This window comes from Papio anubis, chromosome 1 (genome assembly GCF_008728515.1).
Source record: "Papio anubis isolate 15944 chromosome 1, Panubis1.0, whole genome shotgun sequence".
In the NCBI taxonomy this organism is placed as follows: domain Eukaryota; kingdom Metazoa; phylum Chordata; class Mammalia; order Primates; family Cercopithecidae; genus Papio; species Papio anubis.
Genome location: NC_044976.1, coordinates 63,022,507 through 63,040,408, shown reverse-complemented (window position 1 = coordinate 63,040,408; position 17,902 = coordinate 63,022,507). Strand labels below are relative to the sequence as shown.

The window sequence follows — 17,902 nt, the reverse complement described above, 5'->3', positions numbered from 1 at the left end:
ATAAGAAAACTGAGGTCTCACAAAGGTTAACTGACTGGTGTAAGGTCATACAAAACTTAGGAGTAACAATGGCTAGCCTAGTTTTCTTTCCCCAACATTAAGGTTGACTCTACTCAGAGCACAGCTCATATCCTAGAACAAGACTGTCCTGCTCCATAGGCCAGTGCTTTCTCCATTCCACCCTGCTACTCTCAACAGCCAAGGAAGAGAAAATTGGGCAGTAAAACACAGCGCTAACTTGTTTGGCTCTGGAATCAGCAGATCTTAAGTCAAATCTTGGCCCTGTTGCTTTCTATATATGTGGCTTATGGAATGCGGTTTCACCTTTCTAAGCTTCAGTTTTCTCATCTGAAAATGGTACCTATTTATAAGGCTGTCATTGGGATTAAATGAGATGGTGTATTTACAGTGAACACCTAAAAAAAAGAAGCTAAGCTAAAGAAAACTAAACAGTGAAGTTGAACCCTCAGGCAAGGGTTAACAATAAAGTTATTACTCTTTCAGAGAAAATGTACTTCAAGAAATTGCTGGGTGTGTCAGAAGTGTGGACTTCTCACTTGGAACCTTAGCTCTTTTTAATCTATGCTCATGGCTAACTGGGAGGGCATGTGCTACCTGACTAACGAACTCCCCACACTCTTATGGCTGAGAATCTGCAGTTTACCCAACATAGGACTTCCTAAGAGCCTACCATTTAGCATCACCCACCTGCCTAATTTCTTTATAAAGAAAATATCCAAAGAAAAATCACAAAAATCATAATTATTTCTCATAGCAATCTTACAAGGCATTATAATTTACAGAGAACTGAAGCTTGGGGAAATTAGGTATTTGGCCAAGGTCACACAGTGAATAACTAGTAGAAGCAGAAATGTATTTATTATTTTTGTAAGAGATGGGATCTTGCTATATTGCCCAGGCTAGATTCAAGCTCCTGGGGGCTCAAATGATCCTCCTGCCCCAGTCTCAAGTAGCTGGGACTACAGAAACACAACAATGGGCCAGTGGAAGCAGGGATTTAAACTTAGTGTCTTCAACTCCAAAGCACATACCATGAAGTTAAACTGCCTTCTTAGATCTGCAGAGCATTCAAATGAGTTTCCAAGCAACTTTACACTATTTAACTATCCGTGAAAAAGCCATAAAGGAATCATAGTTCCCATTTTATAAATACAAGATTAAGCTTACAATGGCAAAAACACATAAGATAGGTCAGATCACCTTTTATTTATGGTATAGAGACCAGTACTCACAACTGGCTCTTTCTACAACACTACAGCTACCTCGGTGGAAAATAGCACTTAGGTGTTTTGGTATAAGGTAATTTTATTTCTAAACTTCTCTTGTATAACTGCCATCTGCTTCAAAATGATAAACATGCTAAGGCAACAGCATGTATATTGCCTATGTAAGTCTAGGATTCATATTTTCACCTGCATTTCAGATGGGTACACTGTTACCATAGCAACTCATAAAGAAAGATACTGGAAAAAAGAAATCACACCAAATCTACATGTCTAAGTACAACAGACCAGACTGTTTGCAATACTTCCATGAGATTTTCACAGCCAAAGACACATCTAACCCGTCCTTTACTCAATGATTGTACTTCATCTCTAGCAGCACCACCCTTCTCCAAAGAATGCAAACCCAGATTCTCAGGGCACTAAAAATCTATGTGAAAGAATCACAAGAAAGCTTACTATGAGTAACTGATAAGTGAGTGTTGAATTAGAAAATGCCTCTAATTCTCAGCCAAACCACTGAAAATTGAGTGCATGGGACCGCTTCATGACAAGCTGAATATTAGCTTAGGCTTTCTCTTCTGACCTGCTAAAATGTCAGAAGTTTAAAGCAAAAATAGCATGATAAAAATAACTGTCATTTATTTGGGACTCGACCTTTTAAGTACAGTAGTAAGCATTTGACGTGTATCATCTCTAATTCTCATCCTATCAGTTCAATGCAGGTATTACGGCCTCTGTTTTACATATGAGGTCAAAGAGATCACAAAACATTATTATAAAAGTGCTTAACATTTATTGAGCCCTTACCAGATACCAGGCACTGTTCTAGGAGATTGACATATATTATTTAATTTAATCTTTAAAAATAATCATTTGAGGTAGGCTCTAATATCTCACTTTCTTAAGTGGGGAAACAAAGGCGAAAAGAAATTTGTTTATAGTCATGCAAACAGTAAACGGAAAATCTACTTTTTGGGAGTAGAACCATATGTTAGGAGGGATGAAGTTCTCAAGCTGGCACCCAAGGCCAACATCATTAGTAATCATTTGAAAAAAAACTTTGCAAAGCCTATCTATCCATGTATCCATCAATGTCACAGTTGCTCTGCTTGAGCACCATAAGAGGTAGTTGACTTGCATTTTAAACTCTGTTGATTGAAAAATACACAGCTCTAAATAGTAAAATCATACTCTGCTAAGCAAAATATCCAAACAACCAGGTGCATGGGATTTCATATTATACAGGGCAAGAGCAGACACTTATTCTGGGGAATATACACGCTCACCAAGTGACTCAGGAGGCAGAATCCAGGATTTCAACTGTCGTTTCTTGCTCTTATTATATTCTAGTTAAACTTGTGTAGGTTCAATCCATGATGTAAAAGTAACCAAATGAAGGATTTGAACCTGGGTTTTTCTGTTGCCCAGGTTGGAGTGCAGTGGCACATTCTTGGCTCACTGAAACCTCTGCCTCCCAGGTTCAAGTGAGTCTCGTGCCTCAGCCTCCAGAGTAGCTGGGATTATAAGCATGTGCCACTGCATGTGGCTGAACCTGGGTTTTTCTTTTTTCTTTATTTTTTTATTTTTATTTTTTGAGATGGAGTCTCACTCTGTCGCCCAGGCTGGAGTGCAGTGGCACGATCTCGGCTCCCTGTAACCTTCACCTCCCGGATTCAAGCGATTCTCCTGCCTCAGTTTCCTAAGTAGCTAGGATTACAGGCACGCACCTCCATGCCTAGCTAATTTTTGTATTTTTAGTAAAGATGGGGTTTCACCATGTTGGTCAGTCTGGTCTTGAACTCCTGACCTCATGATCTGCCCACCTCGGCCTCCCAGTGTGCTGGGATTACAGGCGTGAGCCACCACACCTGGCCTGAACCTGGGTTTTTCTAACTTGAAAGTCCATCATATTTCCAAGTTGTGATTCACTTGGACCAACATGATAAATATTTGTAAACAAACCAAATCAAAATTCTTCCACCCATTTGAATCCCAACAAAAGTATGTAAACATGCATACACAAGCATGAACATCTGCCCCTGCCCTTGCCCTCCTGAACAAAAATAATACATCTAGATAGAAAAGCAAATGGCTCTTGATAATAAGCTGCCAGGTGAGGGGAGCCAGCTGGGTCAACCAAAGACTAAGACACACCTGGGTTTTGATTCCCTGTACTGTAACAACATCTTTAAGAGCCCAGTTCTGGCCCATTTCATTGTAATCAAAGACCAAGGTGACTGTGGTCCCCTCAAAAGAAACAGCCTTTGTTTACTTTTTCTCAACCCATTAGAATATATGGGAGGGATGACAAATCACTGTATTTAGACATCAGTAGGCGTGTGCTTCACACATGGTCTGTTAATGAAAACACCAAGGGATGTGTTCTAAGTAAGTGTTTACTTGTTTGCATATGAAATCTTATATGATGGGAGAAGCTGACAAGAGTCAGACAGATACCATACCCTACAAAGGAGTCAACATTTGGCTGGCTGCAGGGCCCCATTTTCCACAGAGACACAGGCCATGATACTGAAATTCCACACCTATGGCCTCCCAATTCTTGCTCCCAATGAACTTCCGTTAGAGGAATTTTACTGAATGTCAATCATTTGACATAATGAGCACCAGTGAAAAGCATGAACTTAAGCAAGAAAATCTGCCTCCTATAAATGTTAAGGCATCATTACAGGTACCAGTCAAAATATGGTCTTTCTTGGTTGCTAGGAAAAAATAGCTATTTGTATAATGAAGGGATTAAAACAATGTGTGTGACTTGCCTCCCCACCAAACATTTCACTGACATCTGGAGCTTAAATACTGAAACCTTAAAAGCAGGAAACATAAAGCACTCTAAATAGATTTACAGTGATATTGATATAACATTCTGGGAAAATCAATTTTCAAAAAGCCTTTTAATTTTTCAAGAGATAGTTTCAAGGACAATTATTTTTTTAAAGAAGAAAACCAAACAAACAACTTATTTAAAATTCTAAAGAATTAGACTCAAATACAAGAGGCAATAAGTTTGATGTCTTGGTACTTTTTCTCTTTTTTTTTTTTTTTTTTGAGACAGGATCTCACACTGTCACCCAGGCTAGAGTGCAGCCTCGAACTCTGGGGGCTCAAGCAAGCCTCCGGCCTCAGCCTCCTGAGTTACTAGGAATACAAGTATGCCCCATCATGCCTGATTAATTATTTTATTTTTTGTAGAGCCAGGGTCTCGCTATGTTGCCCAGGCTGGTCCGGAACTCCTGGTCTCAAGTGATCCACCCACCTCAGCCTCTCAAGGTGCTGGGATTACAAGTGTGAGCAAATGAACTCAGCCTGTTTTTCTTCATTAACAATCCTCCTTTTCTTGGGAAACACTCTCTGGCAATCATAATTATCAGGCCTCTATTGATAATTCTTTCACCATTTTAAAGTGGATATCTCTTCAAACTGCTCTTTAGACTCCAACATCTTTTCTTCTTCATAAACATCATCATGGCTGCCAAGAGCAGGGCTAACAGTCTTTCACTGACTCATTTTACATGACAACCTTGTGAGGTAGGTATCATTCCCATTTTACAGACGTCAGGAGACAGCTATGGAATTGAAGGTGACAGAGAGAGAAGATGTTCAAATCCCTGCTTGCCTCACTTTAAAGGTCATGCTTCTGCCTCTAAGCCTTGATGTCAGTACTCTTCTATTCAGAGTTCCAAAACATCCTTGATAGATTTAAGAAATGACTATAAGGTTAATTAAAATATTACCTGGATGAATGAATTGTGTGACTGATTGTCACGACATAACCAGCTCCTCCAACATCTAAGTAAGGACCAGTCAAAGAAATCAACCCTGGATTAGCTACTGCATGGAGATACCTAATGGAGACAAAAGAAAGTCATGTTATTTTCAAGTATGCACCTCTGTTCTGTAAATTTCAAAGAAAAGTGAGCTTGTAAGTCTAAAAATATTTATAATGAATTTCGTTTGGGTTACACTGAAATACAAATGGATTCTCATCTTTTGTATCTGCTGTAGTATCAACACAAAAAGTAAAGAGAATCTGAAATTCCTTCTTACTTTAAAAAGAGACACTGAACCCAGTATATATCTGGGCATTTACTAAGATCTGTAGTATAGTTTTTTTTTGTTTGTTTGGTTTTTTTTTTTTAAACAGGGTCTCATTCTGTCGCCCAGGCTGGAGTGCAGTGGTGTGATCTTGGCTCACTGAAGCCTCAAACTCCTAGGCATAAGAAATCCTCCCACCTCAGCCTTCTGAGTAGCTGGGACTACAGGTGTGTACCACCACATCCAATTAATTTTTGTATTTTTTTTGGTAGAGGTGAGGTTTTGCTATGCTACCAGGCTGGTTTTGAACTCCTAGGCTCAAGCAATCCACCTGCCTTGGCCTTCCAAAGTGCTAAGTTTAACAGGTAGAGATGTTTTAGAGACGAGGTAGACTTTCTGTTCTTATGTCCCATTGACTCCCCTGCTATGCTGTAGCACATTGTTAGCTTTTGCTTTTGAAAATTAAAGTCAAAATAAAGCCTAGAAGTAAAAGAATGTTTTTGAATTTGTGTGTTCATTTTTCACAGGTCATACCTAAGCTGTAACTTGACTCCATAATCATGTGTAGTAAAATGAAGTCTATCCACTAGGGACACATTTTGCATAAGGTAGGAATCAAACAAACCACTAGGAATTAAAATGGCCAAGCATAAAGAATTTCAGGCTCAAAATTTCAATGAAGAGATAAAAACACTGTAGATAGAAAAAGCCCACAAAGCTGTTGTTAATGCTGCACTGAAAACACTATTCAGAAACATTTTTCACCACCACGAAAGTATCTTCTTTAGTTTAATGGCCTGAAGTTGCTTTATTGTATGTACTTACCAGGTCTCTCCAGGATTTGGGGGAGAACCTTTGATAATGGAAGCCCCTAAAACTCACCATTGTCTCCTAGTGGGATCAAATGCTTTGTCCATGAGGGAACCAGGATAAATTCTGAGGACGCCATTGGGCGTTGCTATGTAACGGCGGACAATGTAAGTGTTCAGGCTACTCATTTCCATTTGTGTCATCCATTCATCTGTGACGTGGCTGGTAGCCATTACTTCATTTCTGACAGAGAACTGGGAAACAAAGGAAGACATAGCAGGGATCCTTTAAAACTCACATGAAAAGAGAGTGGGCTGCTGGCAGGGCTTCCCGAAGCTCTGCTGCAGAGAAGCCAAGCCCAATTACTTTTAAAAAATCTTTCCACAGCAGATGGATGCAGCCAAACTTGGTGAAAACAAAAGCTTGCAGAAATACAGTCAGCGGATGCGTGATCACTCAATTGTTCACCCCAGCTAGGCTTTCTGAGTTTAAGAAGAAAAATCCTATAGCGAGTCATTAGTAGACACACATATACACACTAACCCTAAAGCTTTGTTCCTTAAACTTTATATTTATCTCAAGAGACAGCAGGGGCACTTTACTTCTTCCCCTGGGTAAAACAGGGCTGGGAAAGTTTCACTAGTCTCTAAATCACATCCCTGTAACATCACTGGAAACCCCCAGTGCTTCTAAGGCCTGTAACAGATTCTCCACGTGGCCTACGGGGCTTCTTAATCCATCAGAAGGGTCACTGCTGACCAGCCTCCCCTGGGCCACACCCTGCAGCTCTCCAGCTGAGAGGCACAGATGCAGAGCTGGGCTTCCTACTTCAAAGGTTCACTGCCAGCACCCCCTGCTGGGCCGGTGGAGGGGGACACCAGAAATGGAGCTCCCACCAGCACTTACTTTAAGGCCTGGGTTAGCAATGAGGCGGGTGTTGTCACTGAGATAGGCGGTGTAGTGCTCTACCATGCGCTTTGTCTCTGGCTGGCTGAGGTGCTCATAGGGGGAGGAAAAGCTGCCAGCAGACAGCATGACGGTGGGACTTTCTGAAAGAGAAGCAAACAAAGCAGGTCTGAGAATGCAGAGACTCTATCTCATGCTGAACAAAAGCATCGCTCGGGCTCTGCCAATCCGTCAGCTATGGTGGCTTTATATGTATATGTATGTGTATATATGTACATACATACATATATATATATATATTTTTCAGACAGAGTCTCGCTCTGTCGCCCAGGCTGGAGTGCAGTGGCTTGATCTCAGCTCACTGCAAGCTCTGCCTCCTGGGCTCCCACCATTCTCCTGCCTCAGCCTCCCGAGTAGCCGGGACTACAGGTGCCCACCACCACGCCCAGCTAATTTTTGTATTTTTAGTAGAGACAGGGTTTCACCATGTTAGCCAGGATGGTCTCGATCTCCTGACCTCGTGATCCGCCCGCCTCGGCCTCCCAAAGTGCTGGGATTACAGGCATGAGCCACCGCTCCCGGTGGCGGCTTAGTATCTTCCACCAGGAAACAAAGAGCCCTGTGCTGAGAAGAGCTAAAAAGGAAAAGGGCCACATTCTCTCCCTTCGGGGAGCTTACGGTCCTAAAAATGAACAGGTAAAGACATGCACCAATAGACACAAGTGCTGGGAGTAGAAATTCTTCAAACTACCTGAGATCCACATATAATATCTATGAGGAATCAGGGGACAGCTTACGACACACATGAAGCCAGTCTGGATTAAAGCCATTTCCTAGCTGTGTGTGTTTCTCTCATTTGCATAGCGGGGAAGATAATAGCAGCAATCTTATAGAAATATGGTGAGAATTCAATGAGTTAATATTTGTAAAGCAAATGAGTATTAGCTATTATTCATATTAGTATTTAAGAAAGATGGAACAGTGAAATCAATGCAAAAATCAAATAAAAATTACTCAGATGGTGGCAGCAAACTTGACATAAAAGCTTCTAGAAATATAGTAGCTAATGTATACATGTTTCATTATTGGTCTGATCTAACAGGAAAATCCTAGTTCTCTAAGATAAAAATTCTCACAATGAATGTTCTACCATTCAACCTTACAGTATTTTTAAAAGCTTTAGAAAGCATGATCATGTGTCCTATCTCATTTAAACACACAGGGCATCTTCTACTCCTTTTGTTAGTTCTCACACGTCATGTCTTGTCTCCTGGTAGCCTGGTGATCTCTGATTGTGCTGGACATTGTACTTAAAAACTAATCTGTAGAAATAGCTTGAGGCCTAAGAAGATGGGGGATCTTTCTACAGAGAGGATTGCTGTTTCATCCTGTCTGGTGCCACACTGCAAGATGTAGCAGGTGGGGTGTTGGAAACAGTTCCCAATTAGGAGCCAGGATACTGACCTAAGCACTGTGTGACTTCAACCAATCCTATTTTAAAGGCTAATGCTTGAAGTTCCCCAAACCACTCAGATGATAGGAACCCCAAGTCAAGGCCTGATTTAACTTCAGGCCTTCTGCTAAAGATGCAGTCTTTTAGAATCTCTGCTAAAAGCATATATGTATGTGGGACTGGGGGTAAAATATTTATTAGGGTCTCTACCTTTTGTGGACCCTGGATTTGATTTTTGCTTCTCTTCCTTGCCTGCAGTAGCTACTTAAAGCACTGTTTAATTTCACAGCTGTTTCTTCTGGATTGGTAGATATGTGCATCGCAAAAGTGGCTTTGAGTGTTGGCTCTCTCCTCTAGGTTATTATTTTCTCTGAGATTTTTGCCCAGTAATTCCTCTCTATCATGTTAGCTCTGATGCTTTACAAGATTGTAATCCAGGATTATGTTTCAATCCAGGAATTTTATTAAATAGTTGTCCTCAGTAGGTTGGGTTAGAATTACCTAGTCTGCCATTCCCGGAAAACATTAAACAATGTTATGTCTCATTTAATTCTGATGGTATCTTCACTGGCTACCCTGGGAGATTATTATTATATTAATTAACCAAAGCAAAGACAACCGAAGGCTCGAAAAGTGCCAAGCAGCATGCTGTGGATTCATGTATATATTCTTTTACAGGCCCTCCATGCAAGGACATGCCAAAAAGAGACAGGGTAGTTCCTGAACTCAAAGAAGTTAGGGTCCAATTGGAATGACAAAGGATAAGGAAAATAGAGAAAAATAACAATGTAAGAATAACACAATAATATAAGAAGTGTCAAAGGCATACATTCACTTCAGAGACAGAAGAGTCGCCATGGGGTTAGAGTAAAGAGAAGGAGAGGTGGCTTGGGCAGTGGGTCTCTTTTGTAGTGACAGAGACTGGCATTTTAGAAAAGGCTAGTGCAGTAAGATGAGGTGAGCACAAAGAGAAAGAATCAAGATACAGAACCCAAAGCTTTGTGTCTAGGAGGTAGACATGCTTATTTATACACACATATACATATTTAATTGCCTTAGATTATTTACTCTCAAAAAATTTTTCTTTGTCTCTTTGTGTACCAAGAAAGATGATGTCCTTCCATTAGCTCACTTGAACACAGGTGACATATATTTAAGACCTGGCCTCTAAACCCCCACATCAATGAAATCAAATGGAAACTTTGCCACTGCTTCCTATATTTCCCATTCCCTTTTTATTGTATTTTAATTACCCTGGTTCATTTTCATTGCCAACTGATCCTAACTAAGATGCCCCTGATTACCTCTCCACCTTGTCCTGGGGCCTTACCATCCAGGTGAGGAAGGGTGGCAAGATCTCCCAGTGAAAGTCAGACACTGGCCTATGGTCTGCTTGTTAATCGTATATAAATAATTAAGTTCATAAACTACATTATCTGAATAATCTCTATGAGACAGTGCTTGCTGTCCAACTGAAATACAATGCAATCCACAGATGTAATTTAAAATTTTCCAGTAGCCACATTAAGAAAAGCAAAAAGTGGCTGGGCACCGTGGTGCCTGTAATCCCAGCACTTTGGGAGGCCAAGGCAGGAGGATCACCTGAGGTGAGGAGTCAAGACCAGCCTGGCCAACATGGTGAAACCCCATCTTTACTAAAAATACAAAAATTAGCTGGGCGTGGTGGCACGCATCTGTAATCCCAGCTAATCAGGGGGCTGAGGCAGGAGAATCACCTGAACTCAGGAGACGGAGGTGGCAGTGAGCCAAGATCGCACCACTGTACTCCAGCCTGGGTGACAAGAGCAAAACTTCCTGTCAAAGTAAAGATAAAAAAAAAAAAAGGCAAAAAGTAGTATTAAATTAATTTTAATAATGTGCTTATAGAATCCAGTATATCCACAATAGCATTATAGTTTTAACATGTCATCAATATAAAAATTAAGTATGAACTTCACACTTACCATATACCTCAATTTGGACGAGCCATATTTAAAGTGCCCAATAGCTACATGTGGCTAGTGGCTGCCATATTGGAAACTGTAGCTTTGAGAGATTATGCAAAGGAAACAAAAAATCTAGGCTTGAGCTTCTTTTTCATCAAGAAAACTATTGTACTTTACTGTCTTAAATTTCAAAACAGTGACCTAATTTTCACCAGCAGTAGCCTGCTCACACAGAACTTAAAAGAGGTATGTACACATTAGCGTTTCAGTAAAGCATTTCTTAAAAATACGAAAATTTTAAACATACTTTTTCGTATAAAAACGAACAAAACCTCAAAGATAAAATAAAAACGAAGAAATATAAAATCCTGCCTTCTTGGATCAATATCACTGGCTCTATCCAAATTGTCAGCACTGCTGGGAGGTATCCCAGAAGAGACCACTTAGTCCAGCCTGCTCTTCTGATCTCATGGTCAGGCAGAACTCTCGAGGATGGAATTTAAGGGAGGAACACAAACACGAGTGCTATCATTTGAAATCTAGAGACTGCAGACTTCTAGCCTTAATTTTATTCCCATCGGTTCCCCTTCTTCTCAGTTGGCCAGTTATGTCATGATTCTTAGTTATTAACTGTTTTGAACCCTAAGTCTTTTCAACAGTGAAAAAGAGAATACCTGTTTTACTGTACTGTGAGTATACTGTGGTTTGGTGACAACATAGATCACGAATGCCTAGTATGTGCCTGGCACATGGCAGAGCAGAGGTGCATGGGTCAAATCTCAGCTTTGCTATATTTTATGTTATCTGGGGGAAAATTATCTTTGGTAAACTCAAATCAATCACACGTCAACTCAGATGAAAAATAAAAAACATCTGGTATGTAATAAATGTAAATTCCTTTTTGCTTCCTTTGAATTATCTTTGTATTCCTAAGCCCTTTTGAAGATAGGGATCTGTGGTAGATTACTGCTGATATGCTACATAGATTCCTTGGGAGGCCTTTTATTGTTATTCTACCCCACCCCACCTCAATATCCCCATACTTACATGTTTACCTTTAATGGGCTGTATCTGTGCCTCCCTCTATGGACTTTGGGCTACACTGAAAACTCTGTGCCTAGCACTAGAAGAAAGCTGAAAGTGACTAAGAAATGTGAAAGCTGAGTTCTCTTCATAGAGTCTGGGCAAACTCTATTGGTGTAATTTACACTCCAGAGCCCCCCTAGAAGACCAGGCTGAAGTTAAAACTTCACTCAACATCAAACTTGTCTTTTTTCCCTTCCTTGTCCTGTTTTCCTCACTTCCTCACTGCTTTCTCAAAGCCCATCCTGTATAAATCACCAGCACACAAAACCTTGTCTCAGCGTCTGCTAGACGACCTGATTCAAGGCCAGGCTTCAAATTGTCTTCACATTTGTATCCCCAAACCAGCTGACTCTGCAGGCATTCAGTATCTTTTTTTGGGGTGTGGGGTGGATGGTATTCAAAAGGATATTTACAGTGAGCTGCTAAGAGTAAAAACGTGAAGGAAGTGTAAGGGCTTTACCTAGGGTTGCCAGCTGTTTGAAGTGGAGGCAAGCACTGGGCTGGCCCAGGAGATCCAGCCGGTGGTACAGCAGCTTGCTGCTGGGAACAGTGTTGAGGTTCTTCAGTTGTTTCACAGGTATTTCTGGTTGTATCACCACAATACACAGAATAAAGGAAGTGTCTTGTACCTGTAAAAATCAATAAAGAATTTCTAACCTAGAAAATGAGGGTTCCATGGGGACAGGGACTTTGCATACATTATTTTCTGCTGCCTTTATCTTCTATCCTCACATGGAAGGTGTTCATTAAATATATGATGAATGAATGAAGACATGAGGACAGGGTGATAGAAGGTATATAATTTTATATTTTCTGTTTTCTCTTCTTGTTGAGGAGACTTGAAGTATGTAACAGAAAATCATGGGGCTAACAATAGGATAAGAAAAGAGTCCCTTTGAAACTGTGACCCTAGCCTTTTTTTGCTAATGTGAGTTAATAAGCACAAGCTAGAACAGGACATAATAATACAACATTTATTTCGATTTAGATTTGAAATGCACTTAAAAATACATAATTGGTTTTGCAATAAGTGTTCTGAGAATTGACTATTTTTCAAGCCAGTAGTGAATTCTCACTTTAAAAGAAAGGACTGAGGAGCAGCCAATACAGAATCAAGTTCATTCATTCTATTCCAACTACTGCTTTCTCTTGTCCTGGTTGGAAATGACCAATATCACTACTTAAACTCATGAAAAACACAAATCCTATGGCACCCCTGCAGAGTCGGCCTGATTTGTCATTGCAGACCATCGTAGGCAAGTGTGCCATAGCTTAAAAAGTAGTCTAATTTATTAAGCTCATATGCAGAAACAGTAGTATTTCCAGATTCACTTTGTGCCTAGAAATGGATGCTTCAACAAAATTTAGTGGGGACAATTCCACCACAGAATCAAAAGCCAATCTACCTAGTTCTAGCCACTTGATAAAGACTTAAAAGTAAAAGAAAGCCAAATTTCTCAATTATTATCCTATTATATTAGAAGAAAGATAGAACCTATTTAAAGATGGTTTATAAATAAATGAAGAGGCTGATGACTAGCAAAATCAGAACTAAAGAACGGTGCCTTATAAAGCAGCTCATGTGATTTACTTAGTGAAGTAAAAGTAAAAGATAAAGGAGAAAATTTTAATAGGTAGGTTAGAGTTAAGTGAAATATAGGATTTGTGAGGATGGTTGTAGACTCTTAAACACAGAAGCAATTTGTATCTTCCTGGAATTGCTTTCAAGTACTGCTGGCAAAGATATTCACTTAGATTAATAAATTTAATCCTCTTCCTCCATTCCCCAAATTATAAATTGACAAGGTGCTCTGAAGTGGCATTTACTATTTTCTCTCTTTTCAATCTCACAGTCATCCTTTAAGTTTGTCTTCCTATGTTGTGTGTTCCAAGGAACCAAAAGACAAAACCCTACCAGAATGACTAGAATACAATTTTATAATTGGGTCTATTCTCTAAGAGAAATATAAAGTTACTGTAAGCTTCTAAAAGTAGCACTTCATAAACAGCTCTTAGGAAAGTGGATTTCAATATAGGTCTTTCTGTCATGTTCTGAGCTGAAAAAAATAGTCTCTACATTAAAAGGAACTCTATTTCTAGAAGAGCTCTCTATGGGTTGGGAGTGGGTTTTTTTCACTGATTATAACATGGGATCCATGTTTTGAAGTGAAGCAGGCCTGTGTAACATGGGAACATGTGAATACCTTCTAATAGTCAGTACTTCTATCAGAGCAAACAGCCTCCTAAAATGCTAAAAAATGCACTTGGGTTACTCAGTGACAGAGTAATCTCTTAATGCTGCTAACACAATCTCTCAAGTTACATTTAAATTAATTCAGCGAAATAATCCCTCAATATCTACTATATCTATGAGTGTTAAGCAGTTTAGCCAATTGTCCTCAGGATAAGCTAACTCTATTTGGATTATATTAGAAGAAACCATTTTATTTTTTAGGACAAGATGAGTTATCTACCCTCCTCCCCAACAAGTAACTAAAGAGATCTTAAAAATATTTGCCCTTATTACTGGGTAACCAGCCTAGCATTTTTTTTCAAGTCTCCAATCTCATTATTTATTATCTCCTTAAGTTTTCACTTATAGTGATCTGCTCAACAATTTTAGAACTTGGAGAAAGCTAACACTGCTACCTGAAGTGACTGCATGATTACTACCTCGAATCTGCCTAAGGAGAATAACCAGAATTTACTAGGATCACTGAAAAAAACACAGTAACATTGAGGCTCTTTACTGTACCAAGAAAAAAAAAAAAACACACTAACATTGAGGCTCTTTACTGTACACAGATGCCTACATTTCCTACTTTTCCTTTTAATGCCAACAACCATGAAGATATTTTCCCAGGATGTAACTGAGTTGCTTTCAATCAGAATATGCTGGAGGTAAACAATCTCTAATTTCAAGCACAAAAGTCTGTTTTCTAATTTGATGACTGGTTCACCCTCACCCTTTCTGATATTAAAATTAAATAATTTGTCTTTAAAAATGATATAAACATAAGGGCAGATGGTGCTATCATTCTAAAGAAAAATCTGAAAATGAATCAGTTAAGAGAATTTCAAAATAGGCTTTGACCTTCCTCAAATGTGTATTACCAAACAACAAACTACCAGTAGAATTAGGCTTGTAAACGTTAAGTTTCTCAAATAGTTTCATTTATTAATTTGTTTGCTTCATTTGCATTTTAGTAATTGCTACTGCAATAGTGATACTTTAAGAACCAAACAAGAAGGTTGGAAGAGACTCCTGCCTAAATGCATTCTGGCTACTTCCAATTCCTATCTTTCCTGATCCAACTGATAAAGGCACAGACACTGTGTCGAGTTGCTCTTTGACTGTCTGCATCTACCACTAGGCTCGATGCTCTATGAAGGCAGAGAGAGTATCAATCTTCTTTATCCTTCTTAGTATACAGAAAATGTTCAATAAGTAGTTTGTAAAGGGATGATTACATGAATCTATTTGGAGTCAACAGGTTAAACATCAGATTTGTCCATCCAAGAAAAATCTCATGCATGACTGCATTTTATGTTCAGTGATTAAAATTTGATGATAAAAATAAAAGTCCACTCCCCTTTTGGTCAGTTATGGTATTTAGGGTCCTTCAACAGCACTGCTATGTTAATTGGGAAGGAAGAGGAGAGAAAAGAAACACAGGTAATGTGAACAGTGTGTGTTAGATCTGCTTTCTCTGTGATTCCTTGAAGCCTGGTGCCTGAATGAATCTGCTAAGAGAAAGCAGAAATGGGTGCCACAAGTTATGGCCAAACTATCGATCTGCTTGTGTTGAACACGAATAATCCAATTTCTAATCCAAGATTTTCTTTTCCTTAGAGAATGTCAGAGGGTACTTATGCTTTCACGTCTCCTTTTAAACTCCCAACCTCCACAATTTGAGTTGAACTGAAAAAATCCAACTGGATGTAATCGAAATGTGCATTAATAGGGGAGTGTTTGGAGAAATTTGGGTCATCCACACAATGCAATACTATATAGCCATTAAAGCCATGTGTGAGCATATATACATACACACACATATATATGCCTGCCATTAAAGCCGCAGGTGAGCATATTATACACACGTCATTACATATATATGCCCGTTGGGGTTGCAGTGAGCCAAAGATATACACTAATAGAATAATATTATTATATATAGTTCACAGTTTCCGTAGGGGAGCTGATACAATAATAATAATACATATATACATGCCTGCTAATAGTCAGGAAGGTGTAAGAGATACATTATCATACTGGTTGTATATGCCTGCCATTAAAGCCTCTGCAGGTGAAGGAAGATGATATAATAATAATAATACTACATATATATGCCTGCCATTAAAGCCGTTGTGTGAGCGTATATATACACACACACATATATATGCCTGTCTGTATATACACATTTTCTGGAAATTGATCTAAGTGGCTACTTATGGGGAATGGAAAGTTAAAGGAAGGAAGGAAGTGGATAGTTTTGGCGCTATCATGGCTCACTGCAGCTTCAACCTCTCAGGCTTAACCAATCCTCCTACCTCAACCTCCTGAGTAGCTGGGAATACAGCATGTGTCACCACGTCTGGCTAATTTTTACATTTTTTATAGAGATGAGATTTTGTTATGTTGTCCAGGCTGGGCATAGTTTACTTTCTGCTTTCTATCCTTTTATATGGTGTGATGAATTCATCATGAACAATTATGAGTTTTATAAACAAAAAAGGAAAAAATAATTATACAACATCTGTGGAATGTCTTCTTTCTCAATCACTTTAAAACTTGGTTAGTCACATTCTGAGACACAATATCAGACCCAAGTGCCACCCCCTGCCCGAGAATTCCCATATGAACAAGAGCACTGCACCCTGTAGCTCTTCAAGCAAAAACAACTTCCTCTCACTCACCATCTTCCAGGCATAGCTAACATTGTAGGCTTCCTTTCCAGTTTCTCTCAGCTTGTTTATGTGCCAAGACAGGGATGAGTTCACAGGGACTGCGATAATCTGGCTGCCCAGAGGGAGGCTGTGTTGGCAAACAGAATTAAATATTTCAGGCAAAAGATAAAATTAAGCACTTAATTAAAGGCAAGGAAGAAGCTGTGAGCCAATGGCCACCTCCTGATTTTGAATACCAATGAAACTCATCAGTTTTGAAAGAGATAATGTGAGATTTTCAATTTCGTAAAAGCATTATGTCAGCTCTGCATTAAAAACATTCCTTACTCTCCATCCTTGCTCCCCAACTCTAATTCTTTCCAGAGACTAACTTGTCTCAAATCGCTCAGTCGTTAATTTTCAACCAATGAGCACAAAGACTCATTCCTCTACAGGTTACCATCTGCCAAAATAATGTATCACAGTTGGAAAAAATCCAATCTGTTTTTTATTTTAAGAAAAAACAATGTATAAGATTGTGCTGTCAACTTGGAATGGACGCTACTTTGCCAGGCTATTTTTTGGCAAATGCAACAAAGCTGGTCCTCAACTTAGCCTTTTATTTTGCCAATATTTTTCAATTTGGTATCATTGGAACTTTTTTTTGAAAATGAGATGAAATATATCTGATTTTACAATGAAAGTCAATGTGAACACAGAATTTGATTTACAAGACATTATCCTCAAATGATAGTTCCAAGAGACCTTATCTGTGATGCAAAGTGAGCAAAATCTTGGGTGCTATTCTTATGGAAATATTACTGAGAATACTTTTGATAACATTAAAATAATTTATACACTTGTTTTACACTTTATAGTAAATACTCATATGTGGCTTTGATGGGTCCCATTCTCAGGGAAAAAGAATCCTATGACCCTCACCTTTTTCTTACCTGAGGATATTTTGCCGAACTAATTCAAATTTTGGAATATTTTCATAATGTATGATGTCAGTATGAAGTGGGGGCTCTGATAATAAATATGGCCTGGTAAGAGATGGGTGCATAAGTGTATATCCTGCAATAAGAAAACAAAATGCATGTTAATAAGAAACATGTTGTAGGAAGTTCTGAATCACTGTTTTGAAATATGGGGTACTCTGGGCTGGCTGCCCAATATTCAGCTTCTCATTGTGCAACTCACCAGTCCAATAAAAACTGAACCTGTTTTATATGTGCTTATATAAAACTCTTGCAGCGTGGAAAGATGTCTTAAATTATCAAACATCCGTCTAATCAAGAGTATTTTGGAGGTATTGGTTGTTTCGTTGTTTTATAAAACATTCTAATCTACCACATAAATCTTAAGTAAATCTAAGATAACAATTTAGTAAAAAAAAAAAAAGATCCAAAGGATGACATTCTTTTTTTGTTTCTTTAACTTCTTTTAACTTTTTAACTTCAGGGGTACATGTGCATGTTTATTATATAGGTAAGTCTGTGTCGTGGGGGCTT

General features: G+C 39.0%; 1 protein-coding gene across 6 annotated transcripts in view; it reads right to left on the bottom strand.

Moving 5' to 3' along the window:
• The window catches only part of CACHD1 (cache domain containing 1), a 225,073-nt gene that overhangs the window by 21,674 nt on the left and 185,497 nt on the right, over positions 1–17,902 (bottom strand). For all 6 annotated transcript variants that reach the window (XM_031669497.1, XM_031669496.1, XM_031669501.1 and 3 more), the window contains 6 exons: positions 17,342–17,465; positions 16,419–16,536; positions 11,962–12,130; positions 7,017–7,159; positions 6,183–6,364; positions 5,000–5,110 (listed from right to left, as the gene is read on the bottom strand). In XM_031669497.1, the coding sequence (XP_031525357.1) occupies positions 5,000–5,110; positions 6,183–6,364; positions 7,017–7,159; positions 11,962–12,130; positions 16,419–16,536; positions 17,342–17,465 (847 nt within the window). The remainder of the gene's footprint in view (positions 1–4,999; positions 5,111–6,182; positions 6,365–7,016; positions 7,160–11,961; positions 12,131–16,418; positions 16,537–17,341; positions 17,466–17,902) is intronic.